The 18020-nt window shown below is 37.7% G+C and overlaps 2 protein-coding genes across 2 annotated transcripts; both read right to left on the bottom strand.

Annotated features, from left to right (window-relative positions):
• Positions 1 to 2364: 2364 nt before the first annotated feature.
• Positions 2365 to 11230, bottom strand: LOC148215292 (vomeronasal type-2 receptor 26-like). Its single transcript, XM_088144039.1, has 6 exons — positions 11219 to 11230; positions 9637 to 9909; positions 5941 to 6795; positions 4488 to 4715; positions 3770 to 3896; positions 2365 to 3266 (listed from the first exon to the last, which is right to left on the bottom strand). Exons 1-6 carry the CDS (start codon positions 11228 to 11230, stop codon positions 2365 to 2367), a joined length of 2397 nt encoding a protein of 798 aa, XP_088000165.1.
• Positions 11231 to 12974: 1744 nt separating this feature from the next.
• Positions 12975 to 15513, bottom strand: LOC148215291 (vomeronasal type-2 receptor 26-like). The gene is made up of 2 exons (XM_088144038.1): positions 15405 to 15513; positions 12975 to 13876 (listed from the first exon to the last, which is right to left on the bottom strand). Exon 2 carries the CDS (start codon positions 13872 to 13874, stop codon positions 12975 to 12977), a length of 900 nt encoding a protein of 299 aa, XP_088000164.1. The 5' UTR covers positions 13875 to 13876; positions 15405 to 15513.
• Positions 15514 to 18020: the final 2507 nt, after the last annotated feature.

The following is an 18020-nucleotide window of genomic DNA, read 5'->3' as shown; positions in this document are numbered from 1 at the left end:
TTACTTTAAAGAACATTTAAAAAAAACATTTTTTTTTTAACTTTGGTTTTGGCTAGTATCAAGCAAATAACATAACAATCACTCCAAAATATAAGTAGAAGTTAAATATCCTATTACTGAAATAAAACTAAACTATATTAACATAGAATTACAAAATATAAACACAGTGAAAAACTTATAAAATTATAATCTATAGTCTAAATGCTGTAATTAGTTAATCCAGATGACCATATATAAATATTTAAGAAATACTAGGATGTATAAGGCTATAATCATTTAAGATTATTCTTACTTATAAGGAGTCTTATACTTGCTGTAGCCCTACTAAGGTTTGATTTGAATTATCACAGTTACAATTCAACAGACTAGAAGCAATAGTAGGATAAAATATAATGTAACTGAAATGATATGTGTACATTTTCCAAAAGGGAGATAAATGATCATGGGCTAGAACAAGTTATGGTAAACTAGAGGGGCCTCCTCACTTGCAGGAGTCATATGCATTCAATCATGGCTTGCATATAGAATTGTGCTACAATGTCTGAAATGCCCACTCCTAACCAGCTAGCAAGAGACTAAGGTAATCAGACTCCCTCCTGCCTGGCTATGGTGTTATGAATGGGGAAATATCCATATAATGAGGGATCTCTGTATAATAGGGAATGGCCCTGAAGGACAGGAGGAATAGCCAGTAACAAGGCTACGATCAGATAACAGTTGCTTGAATCTCGGCCATTAAAAACAACTTGAGAAAACATCTCAGACAAGTCTAGTTCACTCAATGAGAAAGTGAGGAAAGGGTAAGGATTCTGTTACTATAGCTGTTACAATAAAAGTAAACCTGACCTATGTGGCATTGGTTTCTTAGTCTGGTTTACCTTTTGGTTTACCTTTTGGGGCTGACAATATCATGTCTATAAATAAGACAGCACGACAGCCCCTACCTACAGGATGTCCTCATTTAATAACCACTTGTTCAGAAACCATTCGAAATGCCATTTAAATAGCAACCATTAAAAGTCATTTCAGTGTCTTAAAATGTGGGCATGACTGTACTTTCCTCAATCAAATAACTGCGTCTGATTAAAAGCAAACATTACAAACAAAGCATCTAGAACAAAAGACCGCTTCAATGCATCATGTGGAGGAATTGGACCAGCTCCTTCAATTTACTTATAGACTGAACTTGTGGGAGTTAATTTCATGGATAGAAGCATGCTCTAAAGGGCGTGGCTATAATTTTGTAGAATGCCTAATAGAATTTTAATATAAGCATATAAACACTATGATTGGGTAAGTGCTTAGTACATTTCACTTTTACACATAATGCCAATGTCCTTAGAGAATATTGTTAGTTAAAGTTAATGGACAAATGTTGCAGCTGCAGTTATGGTGAAGGTTTCTGCCTTTCTCTGCTTAAGAACTTACCTGCCATAACTCTTGATTCTGAAACTCTTGCCTTTCTTTTTTCACTATTGTTCCTTGCATGGATTTGGATAAATACAGAGATTGCAAAGCAAGTGCCACAGAATAGACTGCTTTGTAAATATTGTATTTCTGGCCAGTCATGCATGTTTCAAACACAGACATAGGAAGGGTCTCAAGCCTCCCCTGTCTAGCACAATTTTTCTCAGATTCTCCATTTCAGAGGTGGAGAAGAAACACTTGAATAACTGTTGCCAGGAAACTTTCCTAAAATAATCATGCTGTTGTTGGTTGGATTTATGTTTTCAACAAATTCCTGGCACTCTAGGAGCTCCTTTGTGTGAACTGCAAAGGATAAAGCACCTTGCAGGAAATTGATGTCCCAAGATCTGTGAAAGGAAACTGAAGTGTATTCCATCTGAGCTGTTGTAATCCATATTTTTGTCTGATTTGGTGCACCTTGAACTTCAGAAAACTGAAGGAACATTCTCAAAGCTGATATGGACTGAATTTCACTGTACAAGACAATCACACTGGCTGTACTGTTCCTGACAACTTGGCATATTTGGAGTCCTTTATCCATCACATCAATAAAGTCAGTGTAAAAAGCAACATTGGGGGATTTTGATAAGAAATCAAGGCAGATGCCATGCTGGGAAAACATGGGAAGCACAACCTCTACATATTTCTCTCCATTGTCATCCTTTACCACAAGAATTCCAATGCACCTTCATCTAAACTGCAGCAATAGTTGGAGAAGGCCCCTACTATATGTTGGTAGAATTAATCTGGAAATATTTGTTGGAAGAAAACAACTTGTGTTGCTTTGTCCATGAAGAACCATGAAGCAGAGCCATATGTCAGCTAAAGGAAGCAAAACGTTAGCCAATAGAGAAGGTGGCCTATATATAAATGATTTGAGGTTGACGTAGCTGATTTTTAAAACGTTCTTTTCATTAGCTGATGCTTATTGTTCAGTTCAGGTCTCATCATAATGATAAAACACTTGGGGAAAAAGATACACACCAATAAGCCAGCACTGGAGGAGATCATGGAGAAGACCTCCACAGCCAACATATATTTTCCCCTGGTGCTTAGATAGGTTGGAATAAAGCACAACCAAGCGCTGCAGAAGACCAACATGCTGAAGGTGATGAATTTGGCTTCATTGAAACTGTCAGGTAACTTCCTAGCTAGAAAAGCAGCAGAGAAGCTGACCACAGCCAGGAAACCCATAAAGCCCAAGACACAGTAGAACATGGTGACTGACCCCTCACTGCACTCCATGATGACTTCTTCAGACATTGAGTGCATATCAAAATCTGGGTATGGTGGGGAGGTTGTCAGCCATACTATGCAAATAGTGGTTTGAACAAGGCAACAAAAAAGAACAATGAAAGAGTCCATTCCTTTCCCCACCCATTTCCTCATTCTAGATCCAGGCTTGGTGGCCATGAAAGCTAGTACCACAACAAAGGTTTTGGCCAACACACAAGAAACTGCCATGGAGAAGATGATTCCAAAAGCTGGTTGTTGAAGGAGACACACAATTTTATTGGGTCTCCCGATAAATAGAAACACACAAAGGAAAGAGAGGAGGAGGGAAACAAAGAGAGTGTAGGTGAGATTCCGGTTGTTGGCTTTGACGATGGGAGTGTCTTTGTGTTTAATGAAGATCCCAAGTACCAGAATTGTGATAACAGAAAAAGAAAGAGCACAAACAGCCAAACCGATCCCCATGGGTTCTTCATAGGATAAGAAAGTTATGTATTTTGGAATGCATGTATTTTTGTCATGATTTGGATAAAGACCTTCAGGACAACAAGAACAGTCTTCCATGTCTGAAAAAGAAAATGGCAATTCTGTGTACAGTGCCTTTCAGTCATTAAGCCTTAGTGTTCCACAGCTCTGAGGGGAAACTAGTATCAACAGTGACACTGAATATTTAACCATTTACATCTGAAGCCGTTCTCACTGAGCACCAGAGAGAAATCTAGGGCCAGAAACCATGGCCGATACCCAAAGCTTTAACCTTTTATATGTTTCTTTCTCTCTTGGATATCACATAAAATGTATTATTTGTGTATCATTCTTGGGTATAAATCTGCATGCACTGTATTTTCACAATCCTTTTCACTGTGCACAGCTTTAAGTGCAAGGGAATTAACACGTGTGTTGTCTATGGAAAGCTTGTGTTTTTAATTTTTGTACACCACCTGGATTCACTTGTTTGAGATGGGTAGGCATATAAATAATCCAAATAAATAAACAAATAATCCAAATAAAAAAATGAACAACCCTGTTCATATGGTAGCTTATCCCATTATTTCTCAAAAACATTTACCTTCTTTATTTGAAATTTTCCCTTCTGGACATGGATGGCAATCATAGCAGCAAAATGATTTCTCTTCCTTCTTGGTCTTGCTATACCCACTTTGGCAAGGATCATTACACAAAGAACGGGGATGTGCCTAAACAGAAATCAAGGAGAACATTGTTAAAGTACATAAGCAGTTTCTCCCTGGCTGGTGTATTTAAAATATAGATATGGAGTAATGACCACTATTGAACTATTATAAAGACATCATTGGACAACAATACTTGGGCTGTAATTGGTGTAATGCAATATCCACCCTTCTTGGATTCTTTTCCCCCAACGTTTCTTTAAATGGCTCCTGAAGCCAAATTGCTCTTTATCCTTGGATTTCTATCAGTTGAATGCAGTTAATCTTTGCAGCTGAGACCCTCTACTAGAGAGAAGAAAATTCTTAGCATCTCTTCAGCTGTCAAATTACTAAGCAGAGAGAAAAAGAAACTTTTTTGATCATGTAAATTGTAGAAATTTAGAAAATGTTTGGTATCTAACTACAAACATGAGATATATAGGAATCTTTTTCTGTTCCTAGAAAATCATAGCCTTAAAAAAAAATAATAACTCCTTCAGGGTAGCTTAAATATTTGCTTATCCCTGAGAAGGACTAAGAATCATATTTGAATCTGGAATCTTTTTAATGTTGTTTAAATGGAAAACACACAAACACACACAACTAGTCAGACCCCACCTGGTTAAAGCTTTTTGGCCATATGATGGAATCCTCAGAAATCTTGAAGAACTTGTTTGGGGAAGCCATGGGATTTATCCTACCAACCTGGATCCTAAAAAATGACTGGTTTGGGAATGTGACCCAGTGGTTAATATCAAATCCACCAATTAGTTCCCCATGTTTATCAAATGAAATCTTTTCTTCAGCACTGTTGTTAAAGGAGACCCTTCTCAGGAAAGGATGAAGCTAAATTGAAAAGAGAGAGGGAAGAAAGATAAAATAGGTAAGAATCATTTATTATTCTATTTCTCGTCAGAGTCCACTTCATAGGGACTCAGTTTATTAGATTGCTCTATCGTATTTCATTATTAATCTGTGTGTTTCTTAAATGTACACATATATTTGAATGCATTGCTCTGTAATAGAAGGCCTTGGAAGATGCTAGTATTAGTACATGAGGAGAGCTGGTATCTTGATTGTTAAAAATGTCTTTCCTCCCTTGATAAGTTTCAAACTATGTTCCTAGAGGGAGGTATTTGTTTTCAGCAGGCATCCTTCTCAGGAAAGGATGAAGCTAAATTGAAAAGAGAGAGGGAGGGAAGATAAAATATATAAGTATCATTCATCATTCTACTTCTGGTAAGAGTCCATTTCATATGGACTCAGTCTCTTAGATTCTTCTACTGTATTTCATTATTAATCTGTGAGGTTTTTTAAACACGTGAACAGATGAAAATGTACACATATACTTGAATGTATTGTTCTGTAATTGAAGGCCTTGTAAGATGTCAGTATTAGTACATGAGGAAAGTGAGTATCCTCATTATTAATTTTTTTCCCACCCTTGATGAGTTTCAACCTGTGTACGTAGAGGGGGGTATTTGTTTGCAGCAGGTATTCTTCTTGAGAAGTATTTATGGGGTTTGTGTTGTTGTTTTTCTGAGTAATAGTTAGACACATTGGATATGAGAATAATATGAGACTATGAATGCCTGACTATAGGGCACCATCTCTAGCAGGGTCATGAACATCTCTAGCACTGGAGCTGATGCAATGGGAACACTGTAGCATCAATTTCTAAGATTTTTAGGTAATGATGTGCCCCTTTTCTTATGAGTTTACTTTCTCCTTCAGTGTGTGTGAGCCATATGTAGCAATGAGCATCAGGATATTCCTTGTTTGGAGGGCACTGGGGATGTTATAAATGCAGGGGATGTCTTCTATTGTTCCTCTCAACATTTGACCAAACCAGGGGTCTAATCTATATAAGGAGATTATGGTGTAGATCTATGATACATAATGTTAATATACAACTGCTTTATTATGTCCTCTGTGGTCCTAAGATGTTGTAAGAAGGAAATCGGTGGTAGACATGGCACTTAGATGTCCCAATGTCCTTTTCAGTGAGACTTCTTTCTGTTCTTTAGAGTGAACTTGCAGATCTCCTGCATATCTCTGCTCTGAACATTACCTGCCACAATTGTTGATTCTGAAGCTTCTGCCCTCTTCCACCCACAATACTGTTGGGCTTGATTTTTGATGAACGCATTGCCTCCAAAGCATGTGCTACAGCATAGACAGCATTGTAGACATTGTAGCTGTGGCCAGATATCCTAAGTTCAAACACAGATTCAGGAAGGGTTGCCATCTTCTCCCTCCTTGTACAGATTGTGCCATATTGATTATCTGGATCAGGGTGGTGAAACAAACACCTGAATGCATGCTCCCAGAAACTCCTTAGAAACCCATCATGTTCTGCTATGGTTGGATTTCTGATTAGAAGAAATTCCCGGAAGCCTGGCACCTCCTTTGAATGAACTGCAAAGGATAAAGCACTTTGGAGGAAATTTACATCCCAATCTCTTTGAAGAGAAATGGTTGTGAAATCCATTTCAGCAGTCATGATCCAGACCTTTGTCTTCACTGATATATTCTCCACTTCTGAATACTGCACTATTGTTTTCCAAAAGGTCATGGACTCCATTGCACCATATAACACTATCACCTTGGCTGTGCTCTTCACAATAATATAATAGGTTTTGTATGTTTCATCCAATACATCCGTAAAGTCACTGTAAAAAGCTATATTTGGGAACTCTTCCACGAAATCAAAGCAGATGCCATTCATGGACAACATGGGGAGCACAACCTCTACAACTTTCTCTCCTTTGTCATCATTCACGGCAAGAACTCCAATCCAGATCCACTTAAAATGCAGCAGTAACTGGAGGATGCCTCTGTTTTGATGGGATGCATCTGGAAGCATTTTTTGAAAGAAAACACCTTGGGTCTCTTTATCCATGGCTGGGGCAGACCCATATATCAGCTAAGAAAAATGAAGGGGAACAATGAAGAACATGTAAGGCTGTTTTTCATCCTGAATACTGGTGGGTCTTACTGGTGGGTTGCACAGTCAGCCAGATGTTTAGACTTGGTTTGGCATTTTTATCCACCTAATGAGTTGTTGTTTTTGTTGTTGTTGTTAAGCCTTCGAGTCATTATTAACTCCTGGTGAAAGCCTGGACATGTTCCTGCAGTTTTCTTGGTGAGTTTTCAGAAGTGGTTTGCCATTGCCTGCTTCCTAGGGCTGAGTGAGAGAGACTGGCCCAGGGTCACCCAGCTGGCTTTGTACCTAAGGTGGGGCTATACCTCCTGGTCTCCCAGTTTGTAGCCCAGTGCCTTAACAACTACACCAAATTGGCTCTCTGAAAAGTGTTACACTTTCTAAATTATAATGCCGCTTTTCAAAGATCAGTTGGGATGTATCATGGATTTCCATGTGTGTCTATAGCGATTCTCAACAGACTGGCCTATCAATAGAAGCGAATATGTGTACTCAGGGTTAAAGTGTGGAATCCCTGAGGTTCTCTGAGCTTGGTTCTTTTCTTGCAAACATTTCATTACCCGGCTAGGTAACATCTTCAGTGCTATAGTGGGATGGGGTTTGCTTTCTATTTATGTGCTGTGGCCTACCTTGCCAGTGCTGGTAAGGGTCGGGGTTTTGTTTTGCTCCCCTGGTATTTCTTTGATTAGCATATGTTGGCTGCTTGATTGTGTGCCCGATAGTAACCTTTGCTTATCTGAGTGATGACTGCTGGTGATGATTGCTGGTGATTGATTGCTGGTGAGGTGATCTTCTGGTCTTTTGTCTCTTTTGAATAGTATGTAGATGCTTTTTATCTCTATGTGTCTGTTAATTGCTGCCTTGTCTGAATACCAGGCTTCCAAGAATTCTGGTGAGGAGATGTTCTGGTTTTTCATTTCCTTTTTATTATCCCATTTGAATAGCTTGTAGATATTTTTTTATCTATGTGCCTGCTGATGGCTGCCTTGTCTGAGTACCAAGCTTCTAGGAATTCCCTCACATTTTTGGATTTAGCTTGGTCTAAGATGCTGACAGTTTCCCAGTTGAAACTATGGTTAAGTCTGTCCGTGTGTTGTAAGATTAAGGAGTTTTCATCATGTCTTCTGACTGCTAGTTGGTAGCACACAACTAGTTGGTAGCACATTCTGTAGCACAGAAACCAACTAAAGCCCTCCAAAACATCTTAAGCAAACCAAAACACCCGGTAACCCAAGAAGAAAAAACAGGACTCATCTACAACATACAGTGTAAGGACTGTAAGAACCACTATGTAGGATGGACAAGCAGAAGGCTGGCAGAGTGCATCCATGAATACCAACTAGCAGTCAGAAGACATGATGAAAACTCCTTAATCTCACAACACATGGACAGACTTAACCATAGTTTCAACTGGGAAACTGTCAGCATCTTAGACCAAGCTAAACCTAAAAACGGGAGGGAATTCTTGGAAGCTTGGTACTCAGACAAGGCAGCCATCAAGAGGCACATAGAGATAAACAACATCTACACGCTATTCAAAAGAGACAATAGAGAAGAAAACAAAAGACCAGAACATCTCCTCACCAGCAATCATCACCCGGATAAGCAGAGATTACCACCAGGCATAAAATCAAACAGTAAACAATACCCTAATCAAGGAACTACCAGAGGAAGAAATGAAACAAAACCCACAGCCCCACCAACACTGGCAGGGCATGCCACAGTATATAAACAGAGAGCAAACCCCACCCCATTCTAGCACTGAAGATGTTACCTACACAGGGATTGAAATGCTTCCAAGAAAAGAACCAAGCTCAGAGAATGCCAAGGACTTCACAAACTGGACTATTTCAATTTTTTTCCCATGTATTGCAAATATGAGAGCATTATGAATGTATTCTAGAAAACATCTGAAGAAGAACTAAAGCCTATTGGCCTAAATTTAAAAAAAAAAACTGCATAAGTGTCTTTTGAAAAATAAATAGCAAATTTCAGGGGATGTTTCAAATCACAGACCTGCCATTACAGATGCATTAAGGCTTTTGCATTGGGAAGAAATTCCGATTAAAATGAATGGAAATCTTTTCTGCAAAGAACACAATAAGCATAAGAATGTAGTGTGGGTTCAAAGGCTTAAAACCCCATGCAACACGACCTAGATCCAGATTGGGCACCCTGTGCCAACAAAAAATTAATCATGGAATTTCTGATTGTGTGTTTAGGTTGATATTCTTGCACACATTGAACATGACTTTTACCACACTGTTCCAAAATTCTCTGAGTGACCAAGACTTTTGGTAATTGAATGCAACAGGATAACACTTAAATATATCATTGTGAACCACTCACTTTTTGTGAAATGGGTGGTATCTAAATTTGAATTATAAATAAATAAATAAATATACAAATATTAATACATAGCAACCTGTCTTCTGGTTTCACAAAGATTCATCTAAAAATAGACATTTTTAGCTTTAAAGGAAATGTTTGCATTTGGGAAGAATCAAGCAGAGACCTTCAGACTAAATGAGGCATTACTTTGTGATCCAGAAACAGATTCTGGAATGAAGCTATTAGATGGATGAAGCCTAAAACAAAGACCAGGTAATGTCCATGTCTGTAAATGAATGCAAATTACAAGTCTGTTTCACAAATCATACACTTCATGGATATTTTTAACCAAGAATTTCCCCTTCCAGCATATTGTAAGCTTTCTTGTTCAGTCATACTCTTTCCCAGTCCTCAGCCCCAAAATTGCATCCAAATGATCATAAGAACAGTAAATGGCTTGTTCAGTTCTTACGTGTCATCAACACACTTTACCTGGGGAACTTTGTAGATGTCCAGTATGGTTGCCATGTGGAGACAGATGTCAGGTCCCCCAATGACTGCAGCTGGATTGTTCTGGACACCACACTTAAAATTAGGGATGACTCTATTTTGAGCAAAGAGAAGCTCCATTGAGGCAAGGTATGTCCAGCTTGGGCTGAGGTAGCTATTATAGATGTTGAATCCCACAGTGACATTGGGTAAAATCTGGGGATTTTCATTGATCTCCTTTATAGCAAAAACTAAGGCCAGGATGTGTTGGTAACTCTGAAACAGTACCCTGCAATGAAAACTGTGTGCTGTTTTTAAAGGAAATGGCTCCAAAAAGTATTTCCTGTATTTATGCTTAAATTCACTTTAATTGTGAGCATTCAATAAATTGTGTAAAAATACACTATTTGATTATCATCAAAGTAAATGCAAAAAACCCTCTCCTTTGGATTTTTTTTGAACAAGCAAACATTGGCTTTGTGTTAGTAAATATCATTTGCATTGTACAAGTATATAGAATCCGCAGTATCACAAACCAGCTTCATAATAATGAACTAAGAGCTGAGAAAGTTACTTCTGATACCAGTAATGCAAAAAATAAGTCATAGCTAACCTTAGATAATCTTAGACCTATACATAAATTTAAGTCAAACACAATCTGGGGCTTTGACTGTTTCTCCTTAGTGGTTCTTCCATAATCATTATTATCAAGATGTTTTAGTACCATTCATTCATTCCACAGATGACTGCCAGTATTGGCAGAGAGTTTCCACATCAGACTGTTTATGGTTAAAGAGTGGTTAAAAAGATTCAGACACCCCTATATTACTAGGTGATGGTAGCCATAGTGGTGATTGCCTTGAGAATCATTTGATTCAACACTGGGGAAAAATACAAGACTTACACAAAATCATCAATAAGTTCCGAAGAAGGGTGTTGAGTGAAAGTAACAGGGCTGGAAAAGACATAGAGCTGAGAAATAATGCTGGCAATTCTGAGATCTCCAGACTCAACGTACTTATGAAGAATAGGGAGAGGTTTACTTATATTGCAATTACGATTATGGACCTTACACACCACCCAGGCATTGATACTTATAATGAAACAATAAATGCCACCATATTGCCTGAATGTCTTCCTTCTGTATACAAATGGACCTGTTTCCAGTTTGGCAAGCACATATTTCCAAATTGCGGAGCCTACCATGATTCTTTCAATGGTTTTGAAGACCAGACTGGACGATGTAATGTATGAATCATCAAAGGGACAAACACTTGTCTGCCTGCAGCCCCAGCTCTGAATGTTTGGGGGGAATATTAATAGCATCCTTTCCTTTGTTCATGTTTTCCACTCTGATATTCTCAAGGATTTGGAAAAGAAATAGAGATAATCATGTCTAATTGGATAACTACAAGGTACAGTAGATAATCACATACTCATAGCTTTTCATTCAGTCTCACCTTAAAGAAGAAACAATGGAAAAAGTTTTATGTGCTGTGGATCAGGAAAAGATAAAGTCCACAATAATAAGAATTTTAAAAGAACTCTTCAATGTGGAAAAAAATGTGGACTTTTAAAAACATACTGCACTACACATCACGTACACATACAAAGAGGACATTTTGGATTTGGTCAAAAGTGAAATACTACAACTTCCAAACGTTTTAGCATTTGCTGGGTTGTAGTCCATCTATCTATCTGTCTGTCTGTCTGTCTATCTATCTTTCTGTTGTATCTATCATACACTTTTCTATCCTCCTACCAACTTGTCTTCATTATTATGAATTAGATGTGTTCAGATCATTGCCTAAATCCACTTCTTGTTGGTGTTATCATTATTAAGTTATTATTCCATTCAGTCATATTTTTGCCATTTTTTCAGCACTGGAAAATCCACATTTGTTCTCCTATGCAGCTTTCCCAAATACCTGCTTCTTATAATGTAGACATCCCTACTATGCACTCTGGCAGTGGGAATGTGTCTAGGATTCATCCTACAATCAGTATAATTGTGAGGAAAGAAACTCTACAACATCCAATACCGAAAACATTAATGTGGAGAAATGGTGCAATTCATGTTCGTAGAAACACTTTCCATTCTATGATGTTTTCTCTCATTTCTGCACTTGAAAGACAATCATAGCAGCAAAATAGTTTTCTCTGCTGTGTCTCAAGTTAACCTGAGTTATCATTCTCATAATATCCAAAAAAAGGAGTTTCTATTCATGAGTCAGGAAAAACAACAACTGTACATTCAAAAACCATCACTGTTCTTGTTATGTCACTCTATGTCAGTCAAAATCAGAATGAGTCTGAGTAGAAACTGTGTGACTTTGTACTTAGTCATAAGTACTTTATCTTTGGCAATAATACATTCCTACAAATCAGTGGCACACCAATGGGCACACACATGGCTCCACAATATGCCAACATCTTCATGGCTGACCTAGAATGCTTTCTCTATTCTTATCCCTTGAAACTCCTCCTTTACTTCAGATTCATTGATGGCATTTTCAGCATCTGGAGCCAAGAAATGAATCACTCGTCAAATTCCAGCATGACCTCAACCATTTCCACCCCACCATCATCATCCTCAGCCTTAAAATATCTACTGAGCAAGAACATTTCCTTGATGTCACAGTAGAATTACACAGTGGACACAAAACACCAAGTTATAAAGGAATCCTGTAGATTGCCATGCATACCTATATATTTTAGGACTTTATATTTGTTAATTTGATTACTAGACAGAAGATAATTACATACTCAATTCTAGGATTTCTGAAATGCAACCACAGTCAACATGCTTATCGTATTATAACTGCCTTTAGTTTGCTTCAGTGCAATATTAAAAAACAAAGCAAAACAAAAACAGAGAAATTTGAGGTCTCAGAAATCAGAAGAAAACAAATCAGTGTGTGTGTGTATGTGTGTAAAAAAAAAAACAGAAAACCAGAAAACCTTCACAAACCAACTTTGTGTTTATTTATTGCTTAATTTTTAACATTCTTGTATAAGAAATCCTAATGGTCAGTCCAGTTAAGATATGTCCAAACATGAGCAAATCTCTCTCTTTCTCAGCCTTACCAAATCAGGAAGACTGCTGACTTTTCTATTTTATAAAAGCATGGATGCACTATTAATAGACCTCCCAAGGACTTTCTAAAATCTGCTTTGGGAGCCCAGGAGTCTCTTTATTACTAATACTTGTCTCTTGTACATTTGAAAGATATATACACATTGAATATCTGCATATAAAAGTACATCTTAATTTTGTATTGAAGATTTTAGGGAAAATAGTAGCATGCTTCATGAAAAAAAGAAACCATGAAAAATACCATTTAATTGATTCTTTTAATCAGATGCTCTTTTCTATTAAAGTCAGGCCTCAACAGAATGATGTAGCATTTGGGGAAAAAGACACAAACCAGTAGTCCCCCACTGGAGGCCAAGATGGCAAAGATCTCCACGGCCACTGTGTATTTGCCTTTGCTGCTCAGGTAGGCAGGTATGAAGGACAGCCAGACACTGCAAAAGATCAGCATGCTGAAAGTGATAGATTTGGTTTCCTGGAAAGTGTCTGGTAACTTCCTGGCTAGGAAAGCCACAACAAAACTGACAATAGCCAAAAAGCCCATGAAGCTCAAGATGCAATAAAGCATTGTAACAGATCCTTCATTACATTCCAAAACGATTTCACTACTAAGAGTGTTCATGTCAGTGTTTGGGAAGGGGGGAGAGGTAGAAAGCCAGACTACACAAAAAATAGTTTGTACAAGGGAACAGGAGAAAACAACAGAAAGGGATAGCTGCATTCCAACCCATTTCCTCATCCTTGATCCTGGCTTGGTGGCCATGAATGCAAGAACCACTGTGATAGTTTTGGCCAACATACAAGAAACAGCCACTGAGAAGATGATGCCAAAAGCAGTTTGTCGAAGGAGACATGTCACCTTCACTGGTCGACCAATGAAAAGCAATGAACAAAGGAAGGAGAGAAGGAGGGAGATGAGGAGGATGTAGGAGAGGCTGCGGTTGTTGGCCTTGATGATGGGAGTGTCATGGTACTTCAGGAAGATTCCTAGCACAGAAATTGTGGTGAAGGAAAGCACAAGAGCCACTGTGGCTAAGCTGCTCCCCAAATTTTCTTGATAAGAGAGGTAACTGATCTGTTTGGGAATGCATGAATCCTGGTCTTTATTTGGATAATGATCATCTGGGCACTGAAAGCATTCATCCATGTCTGAAAAAGCAAAAGTCTATGTTAAATCAAGATAATTCTGGCATTTCTGTATATTCCCCCTATTAAAAATATAACATAGATTTATTAACTGCATTTCTGTTCTCTATGTTTTTATACAGTGCTATATTTATCAGATATGTTCGTAAAACAAACACCTGTAGGGAAGAGTGTATGCAAACTTTTTTTTCTAACAAGAAAAATGTATTCAGTTACATTCAGGTGAGGTTTCTCTTTTTAATACCGACCAGTTGGTGAAATGCAATAGTTAACTGACTATCTGCATGAAAACTCAGTTTGAGAATGATTATAGGGCATTTGGCAAAAATAGATCAATGGAGGCTAATTCACATTTCCTCTCATTTTTCTCCAGCTGCTTCTGAGACAATGAGTTAAAAACCTATAATAATAAGATAAAATGTAGTGCTCCCCTCCTGAACAACTGGGTTTTCCTACAAATAAAGTCAAAATATTACCTGTCTCTGGATGATGATGATGATGATGATGATGATGACGACTACTACTACTACTACTACTACTACTACTACTAGCAGCAGTGAACCAGTTTGGTCTAGTGGTTAAGGTGCTACCTTAGAACATGTCAGCCTTTCCAGATATTCAAGACAGGAAACCAAAACCCCGAGTTCTAATGCTGCCTTTATTGTAAGCTAACGGTACCAGAATCTTGTAAGGTTGAAAGAGCTTCCCTCCCAACCCCACCTTTTTTTTCCAAAGAACTAGGGAGGGTGCCTTCAGAGGTGCTTTCTACACTCCCATCCCTCCTTTAGACTCAGATTTCTCTTATCAGACCATTGTCTAGACTGCAGCTCTTCCTCCGGTCTCCCAAGGTTATTCTCACAGCCCATTATAGAACAAACACCAGTAAGATGGAATTTGGCCCAGTTACACTCACACAGCCCTGGGAAGAAGGGAATGGCAAACAACTTCTCAAAATGTTGCCAGGAAAACTGCAAGTCTTGTCCATGGAGATGCCAAGTGTAAGCCAAAGGACACACATGTACACACACACACACACACACACACACACACACAAAGTCATAGGAGCAAGAGTATTCATGTAGTATTGGGTAGCATAACAAAGTAACATAATTTGTATTTTTTTTTCTTTTTTCTTTAGTAAGATAATACAAAGCAGGATTCTGTACATTAAAACCTTAATTTCCATTGCTAATGCTAATTTCTGGGACAGATTTTGAGAAAAGTGAACACTTATTTACAACCTGATGTTATCAGGAAGCAGTACGTGACAGGTTTTGTCTTCTTTTGTTCTCATGAGACATACATAGACACAGATCTTTGAAACCCCCTCCTGGAGACTGCAGTTTGGATGACTAAAAATACTGCATTAGCTTTAGGATCTATCCAAATTCTGATAGTTGTAGGAAGGGATACATATTTCTATGGTCTGAGAGTTTAAGTAAATGGAAGGGGAATTGTATATATGATACTAAAGATAGAACCTGATATCAAAATATCACAATATACCTCATATTCTGATAAGGCTTTTTACCTGTCTGGTTTGAGATCTTCCCTTCTGGACATGGAGTACAATCATAGCAGCAAAAGGGTTCTCCTTCTTTCTTTCTCTTTCTATAACCTGAATGGCATTTCTCATTACACAATGAAATGGGCTGTATCTGTCCATGAATAGAAGAAGCATTGGATTAAATATGCAGAGAGTAAGAAAAAGTCTCAGTCATGCATCTGAGAAATATTCCTACTTTGGGTCTAAGGGAGCAGACCCCCACCTCTCATTGTCCTCTGTACCTGCAACTTACATTTTTGCAATGAGCTGGAAATTGCAAGAAGCCCCCTCCCCCTTCCCTCCTATTTCACTGAGAGTGAGGACTCTAGAAAAATACAAGGAGGCCATAGACAGAGGACATCTCCCATTAATGGATTTTATCTTCTAGAATCCTCAGTCACATTGAAAAAGGTTTCAGAGTATGTAGGATGAATCTTGCATATCATATACTGTTACTGGAGAGAAACATAACCCAAATTCTTTTCAGGGAAATTGTTAATTTATACTACAGAATGAGAGACAAACATAAGCTAAGAGTGGAGAAGGGATTAAGCCGTCTGTGTTCTTTATTGATATGCAAATCAAGGTCAACAGCCTCCAAATGCCATCAGTGTTGTGATCAGAATTCTTCTGCTATTCAGTGATGGCAGGTTCTTGCATGAAATACTGCCCAATTGAATTGTAAGGAATAAAAATCAGGAGAATATTTGGGGAAAAGAATTCTAATTGACAGAGGTAGAAACTATGAGAGTTTTGTTTATCAAAAGTATTTGATTTTGGAATATGAACATTGAAGCTGCTTGAACTTTAGATAAGAAAATTAAAAAGTTCTTAAAATGATATGGGTTCTACCTGTCCAAACTGGGTTGGCCAGACAATATTCTGTTCAGAAATAGTCAACAGTTGCTCTAATGGTGCCTCTGGCTCTATCTTTCCAATTTTGACTCTAAGAAAAGACTGATTTGAGAATGTGACCCAGTTGATGATATCAAGTCCTCCTACTAATTCACCATTTTAGTCAAAAGAAATAGTCTTTCCACTGCTGTCATTAAATGAGACATGACGAAGAAAGTGATGCATCTAAATGGGAGTAAGAAAGGAACAATTAAATATATTTCTTTTTATTGCAATTTATTTTAAATACTTTTCATACACTATGCATATTCACACCTAAGGATAGGGAGACAGGTTTTTTTTAACTTTATTGATACAATGACATCAGACCATGTTGTAATTTCCCTGATTATACAAGTGAAAAAAAAGGGGGAAATATGAATGCAAAAAAGAAGGAGAAGAAAGGAAAAGTAGCTGTTAAATTAATTCAAGTAAATAAAAATATAAGAAATAGGGAACTGAGGTTCTTAAGTATTTCTCTGGCTTCTTTTAAAAATATGTTGCAGTATTGAATATGTCAGGTTATACTGAATGTGTCCTATCCAATATTTTAAAGGTTGAGTTTTCATTGTCATTCTTATCACACCACTTTGGAAAGCTCTATATGATTAGCAAAAAATCAGAGTCTGATAGCACCTTTTCTGATCACCAAATTTTATAAAAAGGCATATGATTTTGTGAATTTTGGGTGTTTATAACTTTTAATAAAATTAAAAAGCTTTTTCCTTTTAATTAAATGTGTTAGTTGGAAAAGGTCCTATCAGACTCCTTCTAGTTTTTGCCATGAAAGACAAACATGGTTCTCCTCTTACAATGTCTGTTGGATTAGGTAACCTTTAGGATTTGACATTTATCCAAATTAATATTTTATCTCATCAGATGGCTGTAAGTGGCTGATCTTCCTTGAAGGCAAAACAGGATCAGGCGTTCTTATTATTTGGACTGAACACTACCAAGCATGCAACAGATATAGGTTAGATGGAGAAACTGAAAAAAAAGTTCCCAGAGGCAAATCATCTCTGCACTGTAGCCAAGAAGCTGTGGAATGTCCATAAATAGTTTCCATTTCATACACCCATATGTACTTTCAGGGGACCATAATGAATTTTGTCTAATGTAACAGATACAACATAAATATAGGCTAGAAGAAATATAGGTACCAACTGTTTCGAGCTAGGCTCTATGGCAGGACTTAGCTGAGCTTGGATGATCTTGAAAATGCTACATGTGGTTAGTGTTTGCAGAGAAGATCATTAGAAACTTTCATGGCAGTGTGTAGAGTGGGAAGTTTAAAATGGTTCCCCAAAAAAGGCAATAAGAAATTTCATGACTGTAGCCAATAAAACTACATGGACATGAGTATGAAATCTTCAGGGATCAAGCTCAAATCAAAGGACATTTTATCTTGATCTTAAGATGTAGTACAACCATTCAACAACATTCTATAATCATATCATGAAAGGAAGTTGGGTCAGTCTCGTCCTGGCTAAGAGAATGCAATCACCAGTATAGACCAGTATCCTCTACCTTTTTTCTTGGCTCACAGGAAAAGCCAAAATTGGTTTCTGTCAATACTATCTGCTTCCTCGAGTCAGAAAATACTTGATGGTTCTGATGAAGAACAGAATGCCCACAATAAATAGTTTATTCCAATTCCACCTGTAAATAACTTCAAAATCTTCTCTTCAACCAAAAAAGGTGACATAC

Source organism: Python bivittatus, unplaced genomic scaffold (assembly GCF_059951505.1).
Source record: "Python bivittatus isolate LINGU-HERP-01145 unplaced genomic scaffold, Pbiv_v1 ctg000430_np1212, whole genome shotgun sequence".
NCBI classification, from domain to species: Eukaryota; Metazoa; Chordata; class Lepidosauria; order Squamata; family Pythonidae; genus Python; species Python bivittatus.
The sequence above is the reverse complement of the archived record's forward strand: the minus strand, read 5'-3'. Positions and strand labels throughout refer to the sequence as shown.